General features: G+C 41.1%; 1 protein-coding gene across 2 annotated transcripts in view; it reads left to right on the top strand.

Moving 5' to 3' along the window:
- The window catches only part of RP1 (RP1 axonemal microtubule associated), a 627,806-nt gene that overhangs the window by 382,770 nt on the left and 217,359 nt on the right, over positions 1-27,677 (top strand). For both annotated transcript variants that reach the window (XM_033933654.1, XM_033933653.1), the window contains 5 exons: positions 2,892-3,061; positions 18,085-18,301; positions 22,483-22,637; positions 24,414-24,627; positions 25,560-25,750. In XM_033933654.1, the coding sequence (XP_033789545.1) occupies positions 2,892-3,061; positions 18,085-18,301; positions 22,483-22,637; positions 24,414-24,627; positions 25,560-25,750 (947 nt within the window). The remainder of the gene's footprint in view (positions 1-2,891; positions 3,062-18,084; positions 18,302-22,482; positions 22,638-24,413; positions 24,628-25,559; positions 25,751-27,677) is intronic.

The following is a 27,677-nucleotide window of genomic DNA, read 5'->3' as shown; positions in this document are numbered from 1 at the left end:
CAGTCAGCTCCTCAGGATCAGTGTAAGAAGTAGTGCGGTTATTGTAGGTAACTTTCATCCTGGCAGGATACATAAGACCGTATTTGGCTCCAATGTCTTTGAGCTCTTGCCGGTGAGAGAGAAAAGCCTTTCTCTTCAAGGCTGTGGTTTTAGCCAGATCTGGAACAATGAAAAATTTCCTGCCTTGATGTAGTAGCTGAGGTTTAGATTTTGCTGTTGTGAGGATCTGTAATGTGTGTTGAAATCTGAGGAGTTTAGCCACAATAGGCCTGGGAGAAGATGCATGTGTAGAGAGGTGAGACGGCACGCGGTGAGCACGCTCTATTTCCAATGGAGGTGAGAAGACAAGACCCAGGGTAGCAGGCAGGAAAGCAGACAGAAAGGCAACCATATCAGAGTCCTCCGATGATTCAGGTATCCCAATAATTCTTAAGTTGGATCTTCTGCTGCGATTAGAAAGATCTTCATAGTCTCTTTGTAAAGTAGTGATCAGTTTATCATGTTTAGATACCGTTTCTTGTAATGAAGATATGACAGATGTTTTTTCCTCTAGGACGTCTAAACGATGTCGGGCATCTACAGATTGGGAATTAATTGCCTCAATCTCACTTCTTAAAAGTTTGATTTCATCAACCTGTTCCTGAATTATGCTCCGATTTGATCTTATTTCTTTCAGGAGCAAGTCAAGTGAAGCCTCATCATTCTTCGGCGCCATTTTCTCTGGTGTGTTCAGATCAGATTTCAGCTTCTTCCCTCCGATCGATGTAGATGGAGCAGTTTCGTTTTTTGTCAATTTTGTAGGCGACATAGGGACTTTTTCAAAAATAAGCACTTTTTAATCAGTTTTGAGTGTGGGTGAGGAGGAGTAATTATTTCATGTTTGTGGTCCTCGCGGTGGTCAAGCCACGCCTCTTAATGATGTTGGTTTAGATTGAGGCGGTTAATTTGTTATTTATAGTTTGTTATGGAGTCTTAAAGAAAGAAACAGTTATTGCGGTTTAATTATAAGTTGGACTGTTTGTGCTTCGCTCAGCTGCGCCGTTGAGCTGTTGAATTTAAAGTTTCTCGGCACGGGCTGGGGGGCGGAGCAAGCAAGCTCGCTCGCACGCCCGGCCCAGCAGCAAGAGCAGCGTTGGCTGGGCTGGTCAAAGCAGGGCAGGCAGCCGCTGCGGGAGACGTCCTGTCGGGTTGGTCCGGGGCTGAGAGGGTTGTCCCCAAGCAGCAACAGCTGCTGCACGATGGCTCCTCCACTCCTCCGCCTGAGCCGTTGAATTCAAAGTCTCCCGGCACGGGCTGGGGGGCGGAGCAAGCAAGCTCGCTTGCACGCCCGGCCCAGCAGCAAGAGCAGCGTCGGCTGGGCTGGTCAAAGCAGGGCAGGCAGCCGCTGCGGGAGACGTCCTGTCGGGTTGGTCCAGGGCTGAGAGGGTTGTCCCCAAGCAGCAACAGCTGCTGCACGATGGCTCCTCCGCTCCTCCGCCTGAGCCGTTGAATTCAAAGCCACCTCCCTTTCTACTCCCTACTGTGCCCCCTTTTATTTCTCTTTCTGTTTACATTCTTCCTCAACCTTCATCCTCCCCAACAATGTACATTTGTTCCAGTTCAGAGAGACTGGGTTGATGGATCAAGTTCTCAGTGGTTGACTGAAGGGTGTGGGGAGGGGTCATCCATGAAAGATAGTAGGCGGGGGGTTGCTGCAAAAGTTGCTGTGGTTGCTTAATACATTGAGTGCTAGTGGGGATTATGTAGCTGAGCAGTTAGTGTGGATGGCTGTAGTGGATTGGGCATACAGGTTTATTTGGGGGGGGGGGGTCTGTTTATACCATCCTGTTCTACAGTATGTTACTACTTCTTACCTTCAAGCTCATGTAACCACTATGGAACATTCATGGTCAGACCTCAAATTACATTTTTCTCAAAGGCTTCTCAAGCTACTAAGGGATGTGGGAACAAAAACCTAAAATCAGAGAAATTGTTTAAACTACCGCTATTGTAAGTATGTGTTTTTTGTGCTAATAAAAATATTTAAAGTTTAAAAAATTGTGTTAAAGCTTGTGGACTTTTTCACCAGGATCACCCAAATTTCTAATCTCGGTTTATATTCGAGTCAACCTTTCTTCCTCTTTTTGGTGGGGGGAGGTCACCTCGGTTTATATTCGAGTATATACAGTATTTTGTAGAGGGAACATGGATGTTATGATCACGGTGTGATGTGTTTTACTCTTTGATTTTATGTGTGTATTTGTTATATTTATTATGTATGTAATTTTGTATAAATAAAAAAATATAAACTTTAGGCTCTACTATTTGCACCGACAAAGATGTGGTGCAAATGCCCATGACTAAATTTAGGCATGGATGCCCTTATTCTATAACCACACATGTAACTTAACAGCATGTCCCTCATCTGCCCATGATACCCTATGCCCTCTTTTTTGATCCTAGCTTAAATTTAAGGGCTCCTTTTATCAAGCCGCACTAGCGGGTTAATGCGCGTGACGTTTCATCACGCTCTAACACTGGCCAAAAACTACTGCCTGCTCAAGAGGATGCGGTAGTGGCTAGCACGGCCGGCGGTTTAACGTGCGCTATTACGCCCGTTAAACTGCTAGCGTGGCTTGATAAAAGGAGCCCTAAATTTACAATAATTAGCTTGCTATTCAATTAAGTTGCATACATATATTGGGTTTGTGCCCAAATTTGTGAGCACAATTTTCAGCGCTTTTTGTAGAATTTGGGGGAGGGGGGTAAATCCTCAGCTTTTTGTTGCATATTGGCCTCTCAGATAATTTATTAATTGCGCTTTTTCTCTTCAATGGTAACAGGACAACAAATAAATATATGCATGTGCCTTTTGGGAAGGCATGTTTACAATTATTTGTACTTTTTTTCAGAAGGACAGTGGAAGGTATGGGTTAAAACTGCAAAAGATTCCCCAGAGCCTCAAGAATCTAAAATAACCCTTGTGATTTATGGCTGGAAGGGCAAAACTGATGACCTACTTCTTTCTTCACTAAAGCAGAGATCCATGTGTTTCCTTCCTGGAGCTACAGATGAATTCCTTGTAAGTCACACCTACAAGATGCTGATGCAAAAATAACAAAAAATAGTGTTTCTCTCCTGGAATGATTCAAACTTTAGTCGATTGTCATTCAAATGGCAGTCACCTCTACCCATCGAGCCCTGTTGATACAACTTTCTCTGCAGGACTATTGCTTTTCTCATAAGTTGTAGAAATAAATACCTATATGTGTATTATTTCTGCCATTATAGATTTAATTCAATGTAATTATTTAAATGTAATTGGTATTTACTATATATTCTGCATTTACCAATATAATTGGTTCAGGATAGATTACAAAATTAAGAATATCTCATGCACATTCTAAAAAATTGGAAATCACCTTCGCTACTAAATTATACTTTTTGGTGGAACTCTCTGAGTATGTATCATAGATTTGAATCCTATGCATATGAGAAAAGAGTTACATTCCGAACCTGCATGAACTTGAAATATAACAAATCTCCATGGTCATTCTTAGATTCCTATGTGCGCTCATCTTCTTAGACACTCCTGTTATCCTTTTCTTCTCTTCTCTTCTCTCTTTCATTTTTCTTTCCTTTTTCCTCTACTGCTCTCTCTCATCTTTATCTTACATATCCCTTACATGCACCTTCAATAATTGGAGCCTTTGCTCCTCTATAGCTAAACATAGATTTGTATACTCTATATACAGAAAGCTTTATTTTGTTTCTATGTACTTTAAATGATTCTTGTATCCTTTAAAATACTTAATAAAAATTATTGAACTGGAAGAATATCCAATAAATAAAAGAAACTTAGGAACATATGAAGCCCATTTTACACAGAATATATACATCAGGCAAAAAACATTTGAATTAAAAATATGATACAAAAGAAAAACAATTATATCATTAAATATTCAAGCAAACCAAGCAAAAAAAAAAGGAAAGCACAGCATTTCTATGTATTCCAAATAGAACAATAAAAAAGGAAATCCAAACAGGGAAAAAAAGGAGGACTTTAAAAAGCAACAAGAAAAAGGAAGACCAAACCTGCCCCATTGTTTACAATCTATAACAAAGATCTCAATGAACTAGTCCCCTCTTTTACAAAGGTGCGCTAAGCTTTTTAGCGCGCAAAACACGCTAAATGCTAATGCGTGCCTGTTATGCTATCGACGCATTAGCAGTTAGCGCACACGTTGATTTAGCGTGCACTAAATCTACGCTAAAATGCTTAGCGCGCCTTTGTAAAAGAGAGCCTAGGTTGCAGTCTTCTCTAATCATCAAGATCTCCCCAATTCCCCCATCAGAAGCTAGAAACGTTTTCTTATTCTAAAGGTATATTAGAAATTGGTGAAGCTCAAAAAATACAGATTTTTGGGATATAGTAAAAAATACATTTGCAAGTAAATCTAATACATAGGCAGCGGAACACTTTTTTGTTGGGTGGGGGGGTGATAAGCTCCGTCCTAGCCCCAGCATGACCTCTTTCTCTCCAGCTCCTAACTCCCTCACCTACCTTCTCCGGTAGCTGTAATTTTAAATTTTCCGGCCGCTGCTTCAGGGTCAACAACCAGGCCTGCCCCAGAAGTCTTCATTCTGTAGCAATGCTGCGCGGTGGCTGTTGACAGATTTAAGCAAATGCCATCAAAATTGTGGCTCCATTAGATATTTCCTCCAATGAAGAGTCTTTTCTTTAAGACCCACATGAGAAGCATGTATTTGAAGGCATGTGCAGTGGGAGCAACCGTTTTACAAAGATACATATTGAAAAAAATCAATGGCATGGATTGGAAGCTTTCACATGGAGACGTCAGAATGGTGATTTTACAACTTCTGGGTAAAATGCTAACACTTCCACATGTAGCTGCCCCATTTTACAAAACTCACACATGTAAACGCTGCCAATAAAGTAGTAAGTTGCATTTTGGAAGCGATTGTGAACTCCATGAGATTAAGGAGAATGACTTAATAATCCCTTTTGTAAAGTCTTGGCTGAAATGAGCTCTTTTTATACATGTATAATGAGCTATTATTTCAATTTTCACCCTACTGGAAAGAATTCCAAATTGTGTCACTCTGCCCTGAGGAATGCTGTTATGGATAGAAACTAAGAGGACCATTTTCGATAGGACATCTAAGTCCGATTGCGGATGTTTCCCACAAGACATTCAAATGTCGTGATGGGGAAACGTCCATTTTCAAAACAGCTAGACGTCCACTTTTTTTTTTTTTTAAATCACCTACTCAGACGTCTTGGTCGTCAGGATGCCCAACCTTAGGATGCCTAACCTTTTTAGCCATTTTCGACCATAAAAATGTCCAAGTTCAAAACATCCAAATCCAGCATTATAATGGACTGGCTACATAAACATGCCAACAGAAATTGGGGCACTGCTGTGAACTTCACATAAAGGGTTCCAGAAGTACATATCACCATAATCTCCTTCTAATGTATGGTGAGCCCTCCAAACTCCCCCAAAACTTACTATACCCACCTATCTACCACCCCAATAGCCTTTATGGCTCCAAGTGGTGCCTATATGGCAGTATAGTAGGGTTTTGGTGGCCTCATACTTTCTACCATATATGTAGTGGTTAGAGCGGCTTATGGGTCTGAAATCTGGATCCTCCTCTCCTATGTCTCACTAGCCCACCCACTAGACTACTTAAGAAACCTGTTTAATGTTCTACTAGGATTTCCCATACCAGGTATTGCTGTTCTAGAGACAGGTACTGTTTCATTCAGATGTTTGAGGGGTGGGAGGGTATCATTGATCACTAGGGGAGTATGGGGAGTCATTACTTAATCCCTTCAGTGGTCATCTGGTTAGATTAGGTATCTTTTTAGCACTCAGATGCATTTAAAACAGGTCTAGCTCTGGACGTCTAAGTTCCATCCAGGACATCCAAGTCTAAACACACCCAAAGCCCACCAATAACTTACCTCCAACATGCCCCCCCCCATTGAATTTTTGATGCACAGTGGCTGTTTTGAAAATCGGCACTTGGACTTTCTGGTAATTAGGAAGTCCAAATGCCTATTTATGCCATCTTTTGGACATCTGCATTTTTTGAAAATGAGCTCCTAATGATCCAATATTCAGCTGGTGGTGGCAGGACCGGTTTTAGACATGTTGGGCCCAGGGCAGAAATGAAGAAGGGGGCCCCTGATCTCCTCTCTGCACCCTCCCCCGGATATCCCACCTCCCATTACTATCACACATAAAATAACTTTAAATGACTTCTTTACACACTGGAGATGTCAAGACCAACCAACAGTTACAAGTACTTTATTAATAGTTTGTCCAAAGTTCAATGACAAGTCCTTGACGTTCAAAACAAATGTAGTCCTAACTAGAATCCAAGTTTCCTTAATTGCCCCCAGAGGAAGGTGACGCAGTCGCCGAAACTTGGATCCTGGTCAGGACTACATTTGTTTTACACATCAAAGACTTGTCATTGAACTTTGGACAAACTATTAATAAAGTACTTGTAACTGTTGGTTGGTCTTGACATCTACAGTGCCTCTTCTTTCGTTGTTTTGTTAAGAAATTAAACTCAGCATTATAGAATATCTGCATTTGTGGCTGCTCTAGAGTATGCTATCATGGGGAAATGAGAGAAGCAGCGGTATAGTTGCATTATGTGCCAGTGCTGTATCATAATATTTACAAACTGGTTTATTTCTCTTGAGAATGGTAGAACACAATTTAGAATACCTTCCTGCTGTTGAACCCTTTCCAAAGAAGAAAAGCGGGGGAAGGAAATGTATACATCAACCTGGGATAAAAATGAGTTTATTGAATACAAATATCTATTGAGACATAGAACATATATGATAATCAGTCTTTCCTTGGTATCATATATGTTCTATGTCTCAATAGATATTTGTATTCAATGAACGAGTTTTTATCCCAAGTTGATGTGTATATTTCCTGCCCTCGCTTTTCTTCTTTGTGGAATCCTTTCCTCCATCAATAAATCTCTATTAGCAAAACAAGCTCTAAGGTATGCCTGGCGAATCGCTCCCCTAGAGTAACCCCTACTCACAAATCTTTCACGCAACATAGCTGCCTGAGATTTAAACTCCTCAAGCGTAGAACATATTCTTCTTAACCTAAGAAACTGTCTTATTGGCAGACTATATTTTAGCCTATAGGGATGGAAACTGGAAAAGTGCAAAAAGGTATTACACGATACTGGAAAATATGTGAACGCTTTTCAATAATTATATCCAAAAATTTAATCTGATGACAGTTATATGAAATTTTAAATTGCAGACAGGGATCTAATGAATTCAACCACTCCACAAATTGGATAAACTGTTATTCTGTCCATGTCAGCAAGAACATGACACCAACCACGAATCTACGCCAATTCACCGCGGACATCAGCAGACGCTGTTTACTTGAGCTTTTTCCATAGAATGTGTTGAAAAGTTTGTGGATATTGTACGATTTGATTTACAAGACTCCTGAGGCAAGCCCTTGAGGGCTGAAACATGATCGTGTCGAGTCCAATTGGTCACCTTTGTTGTGTTGTTTGCTGTTCACTGGTGTGAAGGCAGTTTCTCCTGTTTGTTTCCAAGAAACCCTTCTTTCGTTGTTTTTCTTTTCTGTTTTCTGAGTTTAATTTCTGGGCATACCTCTGACCTGCAAATGCCCCTCCCATGACCATGCCTCCTGTTATAGTATACTGTAGGGCAGATCCATGCGTAACTCCTAATTAACGCCAAATAAGTGCTTGGTAATGCCAATAACTGATTTTTAGCACCTAATTGGGCAATTAATTTCCATGCAGATCTATGATCTGTGCCCAATTTTGAGCAACCTCTACAGAATTCAGGGGACAGGAACTGATTGGAACCAGTGCTGTGGTGGTAATCCTCAAACTGAAATGGCTTCATTAGCATGGATGTGATCTAGTACATTCTCACAGGCCCTGTGGTAGCTCTGCCTCTCCTTTATTGATAAACTGTCTGAGAGTGTATGCCTGTATCAGGGACATCTTTAACACAAATAGGAGGAAATATATTTTCACTCAATGAATAGTTAAGCTCTGGAACCCATTGCCAGAAGATGTAGTAACAGTGGTTAGCATAGCTGTTTTTGTTTTTTTTTTAAAGTCTGGACAAGTTCCTGGAGGAAAAGTCCATTGTCTGCTATTTAAACCCACATGGAGGAAGCCAATGCTTGTCCTGAGATCAGTAGCATGGAATGTTGCTACTATTTGGCTTTCTGTCAGAACATAAGAACATAAGAACATAAGAAGCGCCATCTCCGGATCAGACCTTCGGTCCATCAAGTCCGGCGATCCGCACACGCGGAGGCCCTGCTAGGTATACACCTGGCTTATTTTATAGCCAACCATATCTTTATATGCCTCTCTCAAGGAGATATGCATCTAGTTTGCTTTTGAAGCCTAGGACTGTCGATTCCGCAATAATCTCCCCTGGGAGAGTATTCCAGATGTCAACCACTCTCTGTGTGAAGCAGAACTTCCTGATATTAGTCCTGAACTTGCCCCCCCTTAGCTTCATTTCATGTCCTCTTGTCCGTGTCAAATTGGACAATGTAAATAGTTTTTTCTGCTCTATTTTGTCGATTCCTTTCAGTATTTTGAAGGTTTCGATCATATCCCCACGCAGTCTCCTTTTCTCAAGGGAGAACAATCCCAGTGTTTTAAGTCGATCCTCATATTCCAGTTTCTCCATACCCTTCACTAGTTTAGTTGCTCGTCTCTGCACCCTCTCCAGCAGTTTTATATCCTTCTTTAAGTAGGGAGACCAATGTTGGACGCAGTATTCCAAGTGGGGTCTGACCATTGCCCTATAAAGCGGCATTATAACTTTCTCCGATCTACTCGAGATTCCTTTCTTTATCATGCCCAACATTCTATTTGCCTTATTTGCCGCTGCCGCGCATTGTGCCGATGGCTTCAGGGTCCTATCTATCAGTACACCCAGATCCCTTTCTTGTTCACTTTTTCCCAGAGTTGCACCTGACATTCTGTACTCGTATTCCTTATTTTTACTGCCTAAATGCATTACCTTGCATTTCTCCACGTTGAACTTCATCTGCCATTTCTCCGCCCATTTTTCTAACCGACACAAGTCGCTCTGGAGTTCCTCACTGTCCTCCTGCGATCTGATTGCCCGGCAGAGTTTTGTGTCGTCTGCAAACTTGATGATCTCACTGGATGTTCCGTTTTCCAGGTCATTGATATAAATATTAAAAAGGATCGGCCCAAGTACCGAGCCTTGGGGTACACCACTAGTCACTTTCTCCCAGTCGGAGAACTTCCCATTTATGCCCACTCTCTGCTTCCTGTTTTCCAGCCATTTGCCTATCCATCTTTGTATATCTCCCTCTATGCCATGGCTTTGTAGTTTCCTAAGAAGTCTTTTGTGTGGAACTTTGTCAAATGCTTTCTGGAAGTCCAAGTATATTATGTCCACCGGCTTTCCACTATCAATTTGCTCGTTCACGGTCTCAAAGAATTGGAGTAAATTCGTCAAACACGATTTCCCTTTCCTGAATCCATGTTGACTGGGTTTCATCAAGTCATGTGTGTCCAAGTGCTGAACTATGCTATCCTTGATCAGTGATTCAATCATCTTGCCGGGGACAGATGTAAGACTCACAGGTCTATAGTTGCCCGGTTCTCCTCTCGATCCTTTTTTGAAAATTGGCGTGACGTTCGCTTTCCTCCAGTCGTCTGGTATCTGACCAGTTCTGATTGACAGGTTTGCAAGTTTTTGCAGTAACTCTCCGATTTCGACCTTCAATTCCTTCAAGACTCTCGGGTGAATTTCATCCGGTCCAGGGGATTTGTCACTTTTAAGTTTGTCGATCTGGTAGTATATCTGATCTAAGTTCACTTCAACTGTGGTGAGGCTGTCCTTTATTTCTCCTGTAAACAGTTTCTCCACTTCAGGTACTTGTGATCTGAATTGGCCACTGTTGGAAAGAGGATACTGGACAATTGTTCTGATCCAGTGTAGCTATTCTTATGTTCTTTCCACTGCACCCCCCCCCCTTTATCAACAAGCTTTATAATCAAAGAAGTATTACTAGAAGCTTATACGAATTCTTGATATTCCTTGCAGGTATAACTGAACATGCCCTTCTCTGATTTATGTTATAAATGCCATAAATCACTTCGTACCATTTGGCATATTATAGGCTGTGTTGTCAAAGAGTAAAGACCAGACTAAAAGAACCTGGCACAGGTGCTGCCACACACCGGATCACAAGTGGAACTGATCCATTAATTAATTTCTCTAATCAAGTTATACCGGCTCCTCTAATTACAACAGTGTGCTTTCAAAAGACCTTTCATTGGAACAAGCCATAAATTATGATTTATTTAATACATATGTTGGGTTTGAATTTTTTTTTTTCCCAAAATCTGTGCGACACAGAAGATCTTTCATTAGCGAGTCATCCATCATGGTGTTGTGCTCCTGGTCCTATTGATTTAGGTGTGCATATGTTTAGCCAAATGCTGCTTTGTGATTTATTACATTTAGAATATAAATCACATAAGGGGCATGCTCAATTATGCCCACAAGGAATTTCAAGTATTACAAGTTTCTTGTATTGCTTTGTAGTTATAAAGCCTGCCAATATGGAGCATACTTTGGTGGATACAATGCATGTAGTTTTGATGAAGAAAATGCAATTATTTATTGCATATTAGCTGAAAAATTATTCACAAAGGCCCTGATTCTATAAACAGTGCCTAGCTCCTAGGTGCTGTTGAGCATGATTGTCAATCATCCACTTGGCACTATGTATAGAATAGCGCCTAGTGGCATTTAAGCATTTTTAAGTATTGGTAGACATTAAAACCTTAGGTGCACTGCCATTTAAGCCAGGGTTTTATTGATAAAAATGAGTGCGCCTAAGTGAATCCATGTCCAAAATTTGCCTCAAATCTACCCCTAATTTTGCCTACTTGCCTGTAGGTGCCGCACCTCAAATACTGTGTGCAATTCTGATCACTGTATCTCAAAAAAGAAATAGCGGAATTAGAAAAGGTACAGAGAAGGACAACAAAAATGATAATAGGGATGGGACGATTTCCCTTTGAGGAAAGGCTAAAGTGGCTAGGTCTCTTCAACTTGGAGAAGAGACAGCTTAGGGGAGATATGATAGAAGTCTATAAAATACCGAGTGGGGTGTACAGGGTAGATGTCAATCATTTGTATACTCTTTCTAAAAGTACTAGAACTAGGGAGAATGCAAATAAGCTACTAAGTAGTAGATTTAAAACAAACCAGAGAAAATATTTCTTCACTCGACATGTAATTAAACTCTAGGATCAATATTATCACCAATCCTATGTAATCTGTTTCTTGCCCCCCTATTAACTCTTGCACAATCAATAGGTTCCACAGCCTTTGCATACGCTGGTGATATACAGAACATACATCCTATTCAACCAAATAATTTAGAAGAAATCTATGAAATCAGTCAAAAATTAGACAAAATTAGTCAATGGCTTAACGAAAGCATGCTTTCACTGAACATCTCTAAAACCAAAGCTCTTTTGTTCTTGTGCAATGCAAAAGAAAACTTGAAGACTCCAATTTGCATAAAATCAATATCAATAAAAATGGAACACAACTATAAAACTTCTAGGCAATAATTCTAGATGATAAACTCACATATCATCAACAGATTAGCTCCGTGTTCAAAAATGGTTTTATAAACTTAGAATGATTCACTCAATTTCATCTCTTGAATTAAAATCTGTCAACATTCTTATTCACTCACTAGTTATTTCTCATCTAGATTATTGCAGTTGAGTTCCATACGGCAAATGCTTCAATGCCCATTCAATTCTTATGGGCATTGGAGCATTTACCACCCCGATCAGTGCATTTACTGCAGGCTGGCAAGGTAGATGCTCTGACACTCACCGGACACTTTGTGGGCGTCGGAGAATTTACTTCAGCAGCCCGTGGTAGAAACCTCTGCCATGGCTTTGTAAAAGGAGCCTTTTATCTGGAAAACTATCTGAGTACTGATCTAAGTATTACCAGATAAGTGCCATTTATTTCTCAATTCACAAAATTCAGTGTTAGTATCTGGGGAGAGACTGACACAGAATATTCAGGTAGAAAAAGTGTTTTAAAAAATGCTTACTAACCCTTGCTGAATATAAACCAATGAGATAATTTCTAGTTTACGCTGGCTTTTACAAATCCGCACTAGAGGTTTCTACTATGGGCCGGTTAGGTAAATGCTCCAACGCTCAAAGAATTCCTCTGAGTGGCAGAGCATTTACCTCGCCAGCCCACGGTAGAAACTTCTACCACGACTTTATAAAAGGAGCCCTATATGTGATATTAAGAATCATTAACAATGCTTAATTTTAAATACTGACAACGCTGCCTGAATATCAGGCCCGATATCACAAAACAGAAGGAAAAAAAGCATTTAAATTTAATAAATGGTTTCTTACGATTCCTAAAAGTCTGGCTTTAGAAGGTTCCCAGTATTGTTGGTTTTGAAGATAAGGAAAGAAAAAAATTAATTGTGACTTAGATTTGTAGAGTACAAGCTCTAAATTAGTACAGCAAAGGGTGGAAAGTCCAACTCAGAACAGTTGGCCTTTCCTGGGTGAGTATAACCCAGGTAAGTAAATCACTTAATATCTCTACACAGATAGGAAAAGGGGGGCAATGTCTGGAAAGCTCGAAAAATGGGAAACAAGATTCTGGATCCAGAAGCTGTGATGGAAGAAGAGGAGTTGGATATAGTGGCGACCACAGAGACCATGACTGGAATGTAGTTATACCGGGCTATAATCTGTTCAGGAAAGACTGGGTAGGAAGAAAAGGAGGAGGAGTAGCGTTATATGTTAAAGAACATTTTAAAGCCACACAATTGCAAGGCAAGGAAGAGGCACTGTAGATCAATTTGGAAAGAGGGAATGGTGAATACATTTATATTGGTGTGATGTGCAGGCCTCCTTCACTGACGGAAGAAGTAGATAGAGATTTAATAGTAGACATTCAGAATATATCTAAAAAAGTGAAAGGCTTGCTAATAGGTGATTTTAACATGCCAGATGTTGATTGGGGTATCCCTATTGCAGGGTGTTCTAGAAGTAAGGAGATTCTGGATTCTCTACAATGAGAACTATTTCAGTAGTTGGTAATGGAACCCACACGGGATGGGGTTATACTGGACTTAGTGCTTACAAAAGGGGAAGGTGTTTCTGATGTTACAGTGAGTGATCATCTGGCATCCAGTGATCACTGCATAGTATGATATAATATTAAGATGGGTATAGAGAGGGCTCATTCAAAAGCAAAGGTTCTAGACTTTTAAAAAAACTAACTTTGTTCGGATCGGGGTTTATGTCAAGGAATTATTGTCTGGATGGGAAAATCTGGAAGGAGTGGAAATGTGGTGGGCAAAACTGAAAGGAACGATTGTGAGGCAAGTAAGTAAAAGTTAGAGGAAAAGGCCACTTTGGTTCTCAAAAGTAGTAACTGAGAAGGTAAGGATTAAGAGGTTAGCTTTCATAGACTACATAGATGGATCAAAAATTGGTTGGCGGGTAGGAAGCAAAGGGTAGGAGTGAAGGGCCACTACTCGAACTGGAGAAGAGTCACGAGTGGTGTTCCACTGGGGTCGGTACTCGGACTGCTGCTGTTCAATGTATTCATAAATGACATAGAAACAGGGCTGAAGTGCGAAGTTATAAAATTCGCTGACGACACAAAACTTTTTAGTGGGGTTAGGAATAAAGAGGACTGTGAAGATCTGCAAAGGGACCTGAACAAACTAGGAGAGTGGGCAAATAAATGGCAGATGAGGTTTAATGTAGAGAAATATAAAGTCTTGCATGTAGAAAACAGAAACCCGATGTACAGCTATACGATGGGAGGGCTGGTAATGGGTGAAAGTAGCCTAGAGAAGGACTTAGGGGTACTGATGGACAAAACAATGAAGCTGTCGGCACAGTGCGCATCGGCCTCTAAGAAGGCGAACAGAATGCTAGGTATTATCAAGAAAGGTATCACAACCAGAACGAAGGATGTTATCCTGCCATTGTATTGGGCGATGGTGCGCCCGCATCCGGAGTACTGCGTCCAATATTGGTCGCTGTACCTTAAGAAGGATATGGCAATACTCGAGAGGGTTCAAAGGAGAGCGACGCGACTGATAAAGGGTATGAAAACCTTTCATATGCTGAAAGATTGGGGAAACTGGGCCTTTTCTCCCTGGAGAAGTGAAGGTTTAGAGGGGACATGATAGAGACTTACAAGATCATGAAGGGCATGGAGAAAGTAGAGAGGGACAGATTTTTTAAACTTTCAAAAACTACAAGAACGAGAGGGCATTCAGAAAAATTAAGAGGGGACAGATTCAGAACCAATGCTAGGAAGTTCTTCTTCACTCAAAGAGTGGTGGACATCTGGAATGCGCTTCCAGAGGGCGTGATACCACAAAGTACGCTACTGGGTTTCAAGAAGGGACTGGATGATTTCCTGAAGGAAAAGGGGATTGAAGGGTATAGATAGAGGATTGGATGATTTCCTGAAGGAAAAGGGGATTGAAGGGTACAGATAAAGGATTACTATGCAGGTTCTGGACCTGATGGGCCGCCACGTGGGTGGACTCCTGGGTGTGATGGACCTCTGGTCTGACCCAGCAGAGGCACTGCTTATGTTCTTATATTAAAAGATCGCAAAATGAGGAAGACAGGCAAAAATATTTGGAAAAGTTAAGAGAGGTTAGTCTTATAGTCAGGAAAGCAAAGATGCAAATGGAAGAAAAAATAGCTGACACGGTAAAACAGGGAGACAAGACATTTTTTAGATATATTAGTGATAGAAAGAAGTGCAAAAATGGCATTGTGAGACTCAAAGGTGAAGGGGAGGAATATGTAAAAGCTGATAAAGAAAAAGCCGAATCACTTAACAGATATTTCTGATCTGTGTTCACGGCTAAAGAGCCGGGAGCAGGACCGCAAAAGACAAACGTGAATAGGGATGCAGGAGTAATAGACCCTGGTCAATTTTCAGAGCATTGTGTTCATGAGGAGCTAGCTAAAATAAAGATAGACAAAGCAATAGGGCCGGATGGTGTACATCCTAAGGTGCTGAAGGAACTTAGGGAAGTTCTGGTAGCTCCGCTGACTGACCTTTTCAACGAGTCTCAAGAGTCAGGAGTGGTAGAGGAGGACTGGCGAAAGGCAGAAATAAGGAAATAAGTGGAAGTAAGGAAGAAGTAAAAAATTACAGGCTGGTAAGTCTGATTTCTGTGGTAAGCAAAATAATGGAAACACTTTTAAAACAGAGAATGGTCAAGTTTCTGGAATCCTGTGGATTACAGGTCCGGAGGCAACATGGATTCACTAGAGGTAGGTCTTGTCAGCAAACAAATCTGATTAATTTCTTTGACTGGGTGACCAGAGAATTGGAGATAGGATGTACACTAGATGTGGTATATTTAGATTTTAGCAAAGCCTTTGACAGTGTTCCACATAGACGTCTAATAAATAAACTGAGAGCCCTCGGGATGGGTCCCAAAGTGACATGTTGGGTCATGAGCCTGTTGAGTGGAAGGCGACGGAGGGTAGTGATCAATGGAGTTTGCTCTGAGGAAAGAGATGTTACCAGTGATGTGCCTCAAGGTTCTGTTCTTGGGCCTGTTCTTTTTAACATTTTTATAAGCAATATTGCTGAAGGGTTTTGGGTAAGATTTGCCTCTTTGCATATGATACGAAAATCTGCAATAGAGTAAACATGCCAGATGGTGTGAATAACATGAAGAAAGACCTGGCAAAGCTTGAAGAATGGTCTGAAATTTGGCAGCTAAAATTTAATGCTAAGAAATGCAAGGTCATGTATTTAGGCAAAAACCCGAGGGAACGGTATAGATTAGGGAGTGAAGAGCTTATGTGAAGAGCAGGACTTGAGTATGATTGTATGTGATGATCTTAAGGTGGCCAAACAGGTTGAAAAGGTAACGGTAAAAGCTAGAAGAATGCTAGGTTGCATAGGGAGAGGTATGGTTAGTAGAAAAAAGGAGGTATTGGGGATTTTGATTGATTATAAATGCATATATGAATAATGTTGTTTGTGTAGATAATGTACTGCATTTTTTTTTAACTTTGGAAAATTAATAAAGATTTAAACAAAAAAAAAGAAAAAAGGAGGTATTGATGCTCCTGTATAAGACTTTGGTGAGACCTCATTTAGAATATTGTGTACAATTCTGGAGGCCGCACCTTCAAAAAAATAAAAAAAGGATGGAGTCAGTCCAGAGGAAGGCTGCTAAAATGGTATGTGGTCTTCATCATAAGGCGTATGGGGACAGACTTAAAGATTTCAATCTGTATACTTTGGAGGACAGGCAGGAGAGGGGAGATATGATAGAAACATTTAAATACCTACGTAATGTAAGTGCGCATGAGTCGAGTCTCTTTAATTTGAATGGAAACTCAGCAATGAAGTTAAGAGATGATAGGCTCCGGAGTAATCTAAGGAAATACTTTTTTACAGAAAGGATGGTAGTGGAGACAGAGACTGTGTCTGAATTCAAAAGGGCCTGGTATAGGCACGTGCGATCTCTTGGAGAGAGAAAGAGATAATGGTTACTACGGATGGGCAGACTAGATGGGCCATTTGGCCTTTATCTGCATCATGTTTCTATGTGACTTGTTTGGAGCTAAAGCACTTGATTGTAAGAGAGAACAGTTATAAATAGATTGAAATGAAGGGCCTATAAGAGAAGATGGGTATGTGATGAAATGGAGGTTTATTCCAGGAATAAAGGGATGCTCAACAAATAACAGGTTTGGCTGTGGTTGTTCTCCTGAGGTGAATCATTAATCCTCATTGGAGAGTGCAGAGCTCATGAAAACTTTCATTATGTGTAGTGAAGTGTAAAACAATGGGTTTGAAGCAAAGATTTCTTTTTTCCTCTCAGGTGAAAACTGTTTTCTACCGATCTGCAATGTGGATTGCCTATAAGAATAGTGGCAAGGACTGTGGAAAGCTGCATTACAGGAGCCATTTTATTGTATATATAATCATGCCCTCCTTTGAGCAGTCCTCACAGTTTTAGTGGAGCGAGAAAGGTATTGCTAAAAGCTCCAGTTTTAAGTCTGAGGCAAAATTCCTTCAATTTTCTGTTTTTCTTCCTCTTGCCTTCCCTCCCCCCCTTAAAAAAAACCCTGCCATTTTGTGAGTAATCCTGGCAACACTTTACTAAGCAACTGCATAAAAGCATAGCAGTACAGTAAAATACCACTGTAATGGGACATCATATTAACACTATAGCCCTCTTCTAACAAACTGTGATAGCAGTTTTTAGCATGGGGAGCCTTGCTGAATGGCCCACACTGCTCCATATGCTCATAGGAACCCAATGAGCGTCGGGAGCCGCACAGGCCATTCAGCACGGCTCTCTGCGCTAAAAACTACCGTATCTATTAAAAATATGCATAATTGTATAAATTCTGACAATGTTCCCCACCTATTATGTGAAATGGGTTCATTCAGTAATTTTCATCCTAATAAAGTTCTGACAGTTCTCTAGAACAGGGGTGTCAAATCTAAAATCAGGCCGAAATATAAAACACAGGCTAAGTCGTGGGCCGAATTTTTAAATAAAAATTACTTAGTATTAATAAAAGATACTTAGTATTAGTAGAAGTATAGATTCTTCCTCACCCTCAGACACCTGTGGTGCAGTCAGGCACTTGTGTGGAGCACCCCGCTCCAACCTAGTTGTTACACTGGGGCCTGTAAATGGATACTGAGACAGCGTAGTGAGGAGCTTGGAGCACTGCTGGGTGTGGGCCAGCACGTTCAGACACTTGGAGCATCACTGGGACAGGAGCTGCAAGTCAGGCACTTAGATGCAGCACAGTCACTGCGGGCCACATAAAATGGCCAGGCGGGCCGGATTCGGCCCCCAGGCTTTGTGTTTGACATGTGTGCTCTAGAATGTAAGGCTCAATTATGTACTAGACTGAAATCCTTGTAGTTAATGGAGTATATTATCAAATATTTTTCTCTTTTTATAGGTAGATGCTGAAGATGTGGGGGATGTTTATAAGATTCGGATTAACTGTGATTGTTTGCCAGCCTTGGGTTGGCATTTGAAGTCTCTTCGCATGAAAGCGTTAACTTCTCAACAGGAGCTAAATTTTAACAGTAACCACTGGTTCAGTAATAACAGAGAAGATGGGGAAATGGTGAAAGAATTTCCTACAGCTACTGAATACCAGGAACCTTTATCAGGTAAAAACTTCAGACTCAATGGAAGAATAATATTGAGCGTTATGGGGCTCAATTTGAAAGAGAAAAATATCCAAAAAATGGCACAATGTGGCATTTGGATGTTTTGTTTAAAGATTTTCCAAATTACCATTTTCAAAATGCATTTTTAGATGATTCTCTATGCTGTTTGCTTGCAATGCATCTAAATCTTAAGAGGGCACATTGGGAGCATATTTTGGGTGAGATTAGGGCAGACTTATAGAAACGTGATGACAGATAAATTCTAAATGGCCCATCTAGTCTGCCCATCCGCAGTAACCATTATCTCTTCCTCTCTCTAAGAGATCCCATGTGCTTATCCTAGGCTTTCTTGAAATCCGACACAGTCTCTGTCTCCACCACCTCTACAGGGAGACTGTTCCACATATCTGCCACACTTTCTGTATAAAAGTATTTCCTTAGATTACTCCGGAGCCTATCACCTTTTAACTTCATCCTATGCCCTCTCATTCCAGAGCTTTCTTTCAAATGAAAGAGACTTGACTCTTGTGTATTTACACCATGCAGGTATTTAAACATCTCTGTCATACCTCCCCTTTCCCGCCTTTCCTCCAAAGTATACATATTGAGATCTTTAAGCCTGTCCCCATACACCTTGTGATGAAGACCACATGCCTTTTAGTAGCCTTCCTCTGGATCGACTCCATCCTTTTTATATCTTTTTGAAGATACGGTCTCCAGGATTGTACACAATATTCTAAATGAGATCTCACCAGAGTCTTATACAGAAGCATCAATACCTCCTTTTTCCTACTGGCTGTACCTCTTCCTATGCATCCTAGCATCCTTCTAGCTTTCATCATCACCTTTTCAACCTGTTTGGCCACCTTAAGATCATCACATACAATCACACCCAAGTCCAGCTCTTCCGTCATGCACATAAGTTCTTCACCCCCTAAACTTTACCATTCCTTCAGGTTTTTACAGCCCAAATGCATGACCTTGCATTTCTTAGCATTAAATTTTAGCTGCCAAATTTCAGACCATTCTTCAAGCTTCGCTAGGTCTTTCTTCATGTTATTCACACCATCGAGGGTGTCAACTCTATGTGTAGATTTTGGTATCTCCGCAAAGAGGCAAATCTTACCTGACAGCCCTTCAGCAATATTGCTTCTGAAAATGATAAAAAAAAAACAGGCTCAAGAACAGAACCTTGAGAAACACCACTGGTAACATCCTTTTTCTCAGAGTGATCTCCATTAACCATTAACCTCTGTTGTCTTCTACTCAACCTACCTCTAATGAATCCAATCTTGCAAAAATGGAAATTGCAGAAAACATGCAGGCCATAACTTGGATGTTTGAAGATAAAACTCTTTCAATAACAAATAAGTGACAAAAAGGTGGCCAAACTGACCAAATGACTACTGGTGGCATAAAGACATAGCTCCCTTTTCTCCCCAGTGGTTCCTGACCCCTTCAACCGAATTGTAGGTTGGCCCATGTGCCTAAGGCCCCACTCATAGGAGGGGCATTAGGCAACTGGCCCAATCAGGCCCTATACCCCTCCCTGGTGTTTCCCACAATGCACCTGGAAAGTGCAGGCCTGCCCGACAGACGGAGGGAGGACCCGGCCATCCAGTGATTAAGGTTAGTTGGAGGGTCCTGGGGGTGGGGGGGGCTCAGTCGGGGGAAGGGGGTTTGAGGGGAGGGCTTTGGCTCCATCCTGCCGGTAATAGCGGGTTCGGGGGGGGGGTGTTTCTATCTGGCAGGAGGGCTTGGGCACCCTCCTGCCAGTAATTGCAGGTTTCAGGGGGGTTTCTGTTGGCACCCTCCTGCCGGTAATTGTGCGGGTGTTGGGGGAGAGTGCTCTTCGGCAGGAGAGATTAGGCGTCTCTCCTGCCATGATCAGTGAAAGATTAGAGAAACTGGGCCTTTTCTCCCTGGAACAGAGGAGATTGAGAGGTGACATGATCGAAACATTCAAGGTACTGAAGGGAATAGACTCAGTTGATAAGGACAGGTTGTTCACCCTCTCCAAGGTAGGGAGAACGAGAGGGCACTCTCTAAAATTGAAAGGGGATAGATTCCGTACGAGAGTGGTAGAGAACTGAACCGTTCTTCCAAGGATTCAAGACAAAGTTAGACAAGCTCCTGCTGAACCGGAACGTGCTCAGGTAGAGCTAGTCTCAGGGCACTGATCTTTGGTCAGAGGGCCGCCGCATGAGCGGACTGCTAGGCTCGATGGACCACTGGTCTGACCCAGCGGCGGCAATTCTTATGTTCTTATCATTGCGGTGGAGGGGGACGACGGTTCCAGGATTCTGTAACCGGCGTTGTTTTTGACAGACGACGTTTACAGAATCCTGCTTTTAGCCACAGGACTGGCCCCTCCTTCGCCTAAAAAGTCTTGTTTTGGGCGTTTTGGACTTGAGTGTTTTAAGGATAGATGTAGTGGTGGTTTTGGCAATTAAACTGGTGAATGTAGAGGTAGGCCATTCTTAAAAACAAAAAAAAACACCTCATAAGATAAGAGAATTCAGTTGCAAATTGTGATATTATTATGTTTGATGTTGAGGAGGGTTATAAGTAATCTAAGTGCCTAAGTGTGCAATGACTTGTAAGCTAGAGAAATTCTTGAAAGTCTTAATACTACACATGTGTCAATATTCAAAGACAGTTATTGCAGTTATACAGCCTGGAGCCTGGACCTGTACTATAAAGGAACATAGGTGTCTTTTTTTCTTTTCAGAATATTAGCATAATAACTTGAATATGGGCATAAAAGTTAAGTATGAATACTTATGTCACCCATACTACTGAGGTAAATATTCATGCCTAAATGCCAGAAATATGTATGTATGAGAGGGGCATTTTCAATATTACGTCCAAATCTGAGTTTGGACATATTGTGAAAGATGCATAAAAATCTAGAACCAAACATGCCCATTTTCAAGACTGCAAAACATCTATCTTGTGTTTTCAAAAATGGCCATTTTTCCGATGTATGTCTTTTTGAACAATTTTCAAAAAACACACATCCAAAAGAAAAACACACAAAACAAGCCATTGGGGTGTAGGAGGGGTCAGAATTTATAGTAGACTGACCACCCAGACATCCCAGCAGAAGGATAGGGAATGCTAGGGGGCACTGCAGTGAACTGCACATAAAAAGGCCCTCTTATCATGTATGGAAAACTCTCCAAAATCCACCCAAATCCTACTAGACCCAACTGTATACCACATCAATAGCCCTTATGTCTGCAGGTATAGATATAGGTACAGTGGGATTTGGTTGGGTTTTGGAAGGCTCATATATCCCACCATAAGTATCGTAGTGCCATGGACATATTCCTAAAGGTTTGATTATGGCTGAAAAACATCCAAATCATAAGCCCACCTTAGTTCCACTTACACTACACTTCTATCCCCTTGAGATTCCCCTTGAGATTCAGACAAACTACTGATCAACAACATAGATATTTTGAGAAGCTCTATTCTGAGAAGTTTTTAGTCATTGTAATTGGTTTGAGTTTTTTTGAATCCATCACGTAAAAGACTTTGCCCAGAGGCACATTTTCAGGAGAAACAGAGAAAGCACAGCTATCAAAGGATCATAATTGGAAAATGTATGAATTCCAAATGAAGAGCTGGAAATTACAGATCTAAAACCAGAGCACTAAGGAGTAAATTTTCAAATGTGGGCATGGAAATTACAAAAACTCATTCTCTGTATTCTCGTCTGATTATAACCAGATCTTGTTGATTATACTGTGGGCTCCTTTTACAAAGGTACGCTAGTGGTTTTAGCGCGCGCTATCGCCTCCTTTTAAGCAGGCGGTAATTTTTTTCAGCTAGCGCGTGCTAATCTTGTGCGTGCACTAAAAACACTAGCACACCTTTGTAAAAGGAGCCCTGTGTTTTCTAGATCAAAACAGAGTCGGAGATTCAAAGAAAAAGAAAGAAACGGCAATGGTGTCTTAGCTAGACTAAATCAGTTCCACCATCCACTCCATAGGCTGTAATTTTGTGTTTGGCAAATGCAGTTAAGAATCATTATGATGTGCTTTGTATACCCCTTGGGAAACGTGTTATGCAAATGTAGATTAGAGTGGATTACCAAAGATGGTGTTAAGCTCTCATTATACATTTTAATTGAATTGTACTGCAGTAATCTTTCTTTATTTTTTAATCTCTTGCAGTTAATAAGTATATCGTATCTGTACACATTGGCGATCACTGGGGAGCAGAAACTTTTGCAAATGTGTATTTGACTCTCTATGGACAGCAAGGAGACACAGGTGCAAGAAAGCTGGAAAAGAGTTTGATAAAAAGAGAACTCTTTCAAAGAAATCAGGTGAGCCTGGCAAAACTGGTGCTTTTTTTTCCCTCAAGGTAATATGAGACTATTTCAGTGTTTGGATTGCTCATACTCAAAGTGAGATACCTGTCATTTATGGCTCTAAGTGAGATACCTATCATTTTGGGCTAGAATGTTCCATCAAATATTAATTTGATGAAAAATCTCATTCAGTGTATAGAATATTCGTACCGAATATTCTAAAGCGACTCAAAACTTCATTATCACCAGGGATTTACACATCAATTCTTCACCGATCCATAGTTCTTTCTATTATTTTCTTTATATATTTGATATTAATTCATATATTCTTCACACTTCTTGAAGTGATGAAACACACGGCAGGATGATAGCAGCATAAATTGGAGGGGACAAATACCTTGAAAGAGCATTATAGTGAAACATGCGGCATGTCAATACAGAAGTCCTCTAGCTGTCTTTATGATACAAAAGCTAAGTAATTTCACTTGTTTGAAAATAAGAAATTATTTATTTATTGAAACTAGCATAAGTGGGAAGATAATATATAAAGAATCTATAAAGAAGATAATAGAAAGAACTATGGATGTGTAAATTATTTGTTACTAGCTATACAGTATGCACTTATGTGTGTGCCTGTCTTTCTTTATTTCTCTCTCTCTCCTTGGCCGCTGTCTGTCTGTCTTTTTTTCTTTGTCTCTTTCTCCTTGGACGCTGTCTGTCTGTCTTCCTTTCTGTCTGTCTCTCTGGCCTCGTGTCTGTCTGTCATTTTTTCTGTGTCTCTCCCTAGCCCCCTGTCTGTCTGTCATTCCCATTTCCATCTCCCCCTGGCCCCCTGTTGTGCCATGCCTGCCTGCTCCGTGGCCCCCTTCTGTTGCCCCCCTCCCAGAGCAAAGCATGATTGCTGTGTGGCACCCAGCACACCCCTCCCCCCAAAGCAGCCCCCTTTCCCTCTCCCCATGGCCCCCTGTTATGCCATGCCTGTCTGCTCCATGGCTCCCTTCTGTTAACCCCTCCCAGAGCAAAGCATGATTGCTATCTGCTCCTCCCCCCCCAAAGCAGCCCCCTTTCCCTCTCCTCCATGGCCCCCTATTGTGCCATGCTTGCCTGCTCCGTGGCCCCCCTTCTTCCCCCCTCCCATAGCAAAGCATAATTGCTGTCTGCCCCCCAGCACACCCCTCCCCCCAAAACAGCCCCCTTTCCTTTTCACCCTAGCCCCCTGCCTGCCTTTATTGTTCCCGTTCTTATCCTCCCTCCATCCTGGCTTCCTGGTGTCTTCTGGCCTGCTCCTCTTCAAAGCAGCCTGCTGAGGATCACGGCTGGCTGTAGTGAACCTCACAGGCCGCTCTCCACCTCGGTAGCACGTTCCCTCTGCGATCCCGTGCGTCAAGAGGGAACGTGCTACCGAGGTGAAGAGTGGCCTGTGAGGTTCTCTACAGCCGGCCGCAATCCTCAGCAGGCTGCTTTGAAAAGGAGCAGCAGCGGGTGGTGAGTGAGGGCGGGAGGGGGGAGTCACCAGCTTGTTCACTGCCTCTGTGTTCGAAAATCGAATCAGAGACCACGGTGGCAGGGAACACGAAACCCTAAGTGCGCATGCGTGCTTAGGGTTTTATTATAGAGGATATAAAAGTGCACAAATGCCTGTGTTGCCTTTATAAGATATTCTTAGAATAGGTACTTTTTTGGACTTCTGACATAAACATCCTGTTATAAAATCGAGTATCATATTCCAGAATTAAAATGATGTCATATGTGGTAATTCACAAATAATTTTGTTTTTGGTTTTATTTCTAGACTGATTCATTCTTAATGGAGGCTGTTTCTTTAAAACAGCTGAAGAAGATAGTTATAGGCCATGATGGAGTGGGATATGGTGCAGGGATGTATCTGAAGATGATTACAGTCCAGGAATCCCAGGACTCAAACACTGAATGGGTATTTCCGTGCTGGAAATGGATGGATAGTCATCTAAGAACTGGCCAAACTGTTTTAAAGTTGAAAACAATAGGTAAGTTTTAAAAGAACAATATATAAATATGGCAGAGATGGCCCACTAGGGACAGAAAAATTACACACATATAATATATGCACTGGCTACCTATAGAAGGGAGAATACTTTATAAATTATTTTTTAAAAAAATTATTTATTTAGTTAGTTTGAAATAATATACAAGTATTATAACTTGAGCAGGAAAAACAGAGGAAAACAATTATCAATTAACAATCTCAAAATTAACTAAACATTAAAGAAACAAATTTTTTCCTTCTTAGACCTCAACAATCTATAGAGGGAGTGGCCTTAAACCATGGGACCAAATTATTAAGAGGAATAAAAGGGAAAAAACTAAAAGCATAATGGTGGCTCCTATAGTCCACTAATACATCCTTTCAACCTCTAGAGATCTTCTTTAAGTCTAGAAAAGACTACATATGGTCATTGAGTGAAACATTCAGCATGATTGAATTTCCTAAATTGGGAAAAATGTAGTAAGTCATTTGTTCTCCAAGAAAAAAAAATCTTTTAAAATCTAGAGGTCAGGCTTAGATATGAGCTCAAATGTGAATTGTTTTCTGTGGGAGAAAGGGGAAGGGGAATGGTATTTAACATACTGCCTTCGGGTGGTTAAAATCAAATCACTTTACATATTATGTATATGCAGGTACTTATTTTATGCCTAGGGCAATAGAGGGTTAAGTGACGTGCCCAGAGTCACAAGGAGCTATGGTAGAAATCAAGCTCAATTCTCCACCTTCTTAGGCCACTGCACTAAACCTAAGGCTACTTCTCCATAAGTCATCACTTTATTGATCAAAATAAACCATACTTTTGTAATCATTGTCAGTTCTTAAAAACCGCACTAATGGTTATCTCTTACTTAACTTGCCCCTCCTGTTGTCATGTCATTCTTTCTTTATTCTCTCTCTTTCTTTGTTTTTAAGGTAAACGGCTGGCTTTTTGCCCCACTCTGCTTCCTAAGAGCAGGAATTCATCTGATTTCTGGACCGTGGACATCATAGGATCTGAATTAAAGAGCTCAAGTAGTCCAGCAAATCTTTCACTTGTGTTCTATGGAGACCAGGGTCACAAAACTCTGCCACTTCAAATTGCAGAAAAACCAGCACAAATCAAGGTATTTCAGTTCTGATTTCTCATGTTGCACCAGCAGGCCTTCCATTACCACGACGGTGGATTTATTGTTATTAATTCAGTCTACATTATAATTTAGTTGCAGTTTCAAAACAGAAGCCGTGGTACGGTAATTTAATTCCTCAGTTTGCATATGCAAGCCCAGATGTTAGAGTTTGAAGTGGTTTTGGGTGCTCGTGATGTATGACCAATTGCGTATATATTACTCTTGTCAGCTCTGCTCAACTCAGTAAGGCCAGGTCCCTAGGCCTCCTACCTGTGTCAAATTTTTAAGTTTCAAGTTTTATTTATTTTTGATTAATCGCTTAATTAAAAATTTTTCTAAGCGAATTACAATAAATAAGATAACATATAATTTTAACAAAGTATTAAAAACATGTAATATAACAAAGTATTTAAAAATATAAAATAAAACAGGGAAACAAAACAAAAAATTACATAAAACAAAACATAAAAGAACAATAGATAATGTCCATTTCACCTGATATTAAATTTAGCAATTAATGTTAATAGCTGCAAATTTTTGCTGCATGTTAGCTAAAAGACACCCAAGGCTTGCAGATGCACAGGGAAAGAAAAATACAAATAGAATAGTTTGGGCACAGGTCATTTTTAGTAAATAAATCTCAAATAATTTAATAACTTGAGTAATCTGGTACAATTTAACTTGATTGCATAGGTCAAGTTAACATGTTTTTCTAGACAGAATTGCATTTAGTTTATAATAATGAACGTCCTTTTGAAGGAGAAGCTCATATCTGTCTACTTATCTGAAAGAGTTGATTTGGATTGATATTAATAATGACTTAAGGGGGGAGAGTGAGTAACTATTAAAAAGCAGTAAAAGTTGGGCTATTACCATACCTTAGTTTACATTACATTACGGATTTCTATTCCGCCTATACCTTGCAGTTCAAGGCGGATTACAAAAGATTTGCCTGGACATTTTCCAGTGAAGATACAATTTTTTTTTTTTTTTTTTTAACAGAGGAGAGATAGCTGGATAGAGTCCTAGGGGAACTTACGGGTTGGATAGTAAACTGACAGTGCCGAACTGTGTGATATAAACAAATAGAATACAGTTAGAGTAGGTAAGATTACAATCTATTTTAGGGCTGTTTTGGGGGGGTTATTTGGGGGAGAATTATCTGGAGGTAGGTGAAGAGGGGTTAAGATATTTGGATGAATTTTTTGAAAAGCAGGGTTTTGATTTCTTTTCGGAATGTGAAGGGGAGGGGAGACGGGGGTTTTGTTGATCCTTGCCCTGTATTATTTGTACAGTGGTACCTTGGCTTACGAGTGCACCAGTTTGCGAGTGTTTTGCAAGACGAGCAAAACACTCGCAAACTTGGTGCCTCGTAAACCGAGCTTGCCTCGCAGTACGAGTGCCCCCCCACGCGATCCGGCATTTCCCCCCCCCCCCCCGCTCGCGCCACCCCCTCCACCGCAATCCCACTTCCCCCCCTCCCCGAGCAGTCAACGACACCCTCCACCCGACCCGGCACCAGCGCCAGCGCCCGAAGATCCCCCCTCCCCCTGGAGTGACTAACCTGTGATATCTCAGTGCAGTCTCATGGTACATGAATAATGCAGCTTGTGAACAATCTTGCAAGCATCACACTGATCAGAAGCTGTATATTTAAATTTGCATATTAATTAGGTGTTTTGCATGCATTTGCATGCTTCACAAGGTGGTCCCTAGCATCCGATATCTATGGCTCCTTTTACTAAGCCGCATTAGGGCATTAACATGCGGAATAGCGCGTGCTAAATTGCCCCGCGCTAGATGCTAACGCCAGCATTGAGCTGGCGTTAGTTCTAGCTGCGTGGCGCGGTTTTTGCGTGCGCTAAAATGCTGCGTGCACTAAAAACGCTAATGCAGCTTAGTAAAAGGAGCCCTATGATTTGGA

The sequence above is a fragment of the Geotrypetes seraphini genome, chromosome 2 (genome assembly GCF_902459505.1).
Source record: "Geotrypetes seraphini chromosome 2, aGeoSer1.1, whole genome shotgun sequence".
In the NCBI taxonomy this organism is placed as follows: domain Eukaryota; kingdom Metazoa; phylum Chordata; class Amphibia; order Gymnophiona; family Dermophiidae; genus Geotrypetes; species Geotrypetes seraphini.
Note: the sequence above shows the minus strand (reverse complement) of the source record. Positions and strands in the feature narration are given on the sequence as shown.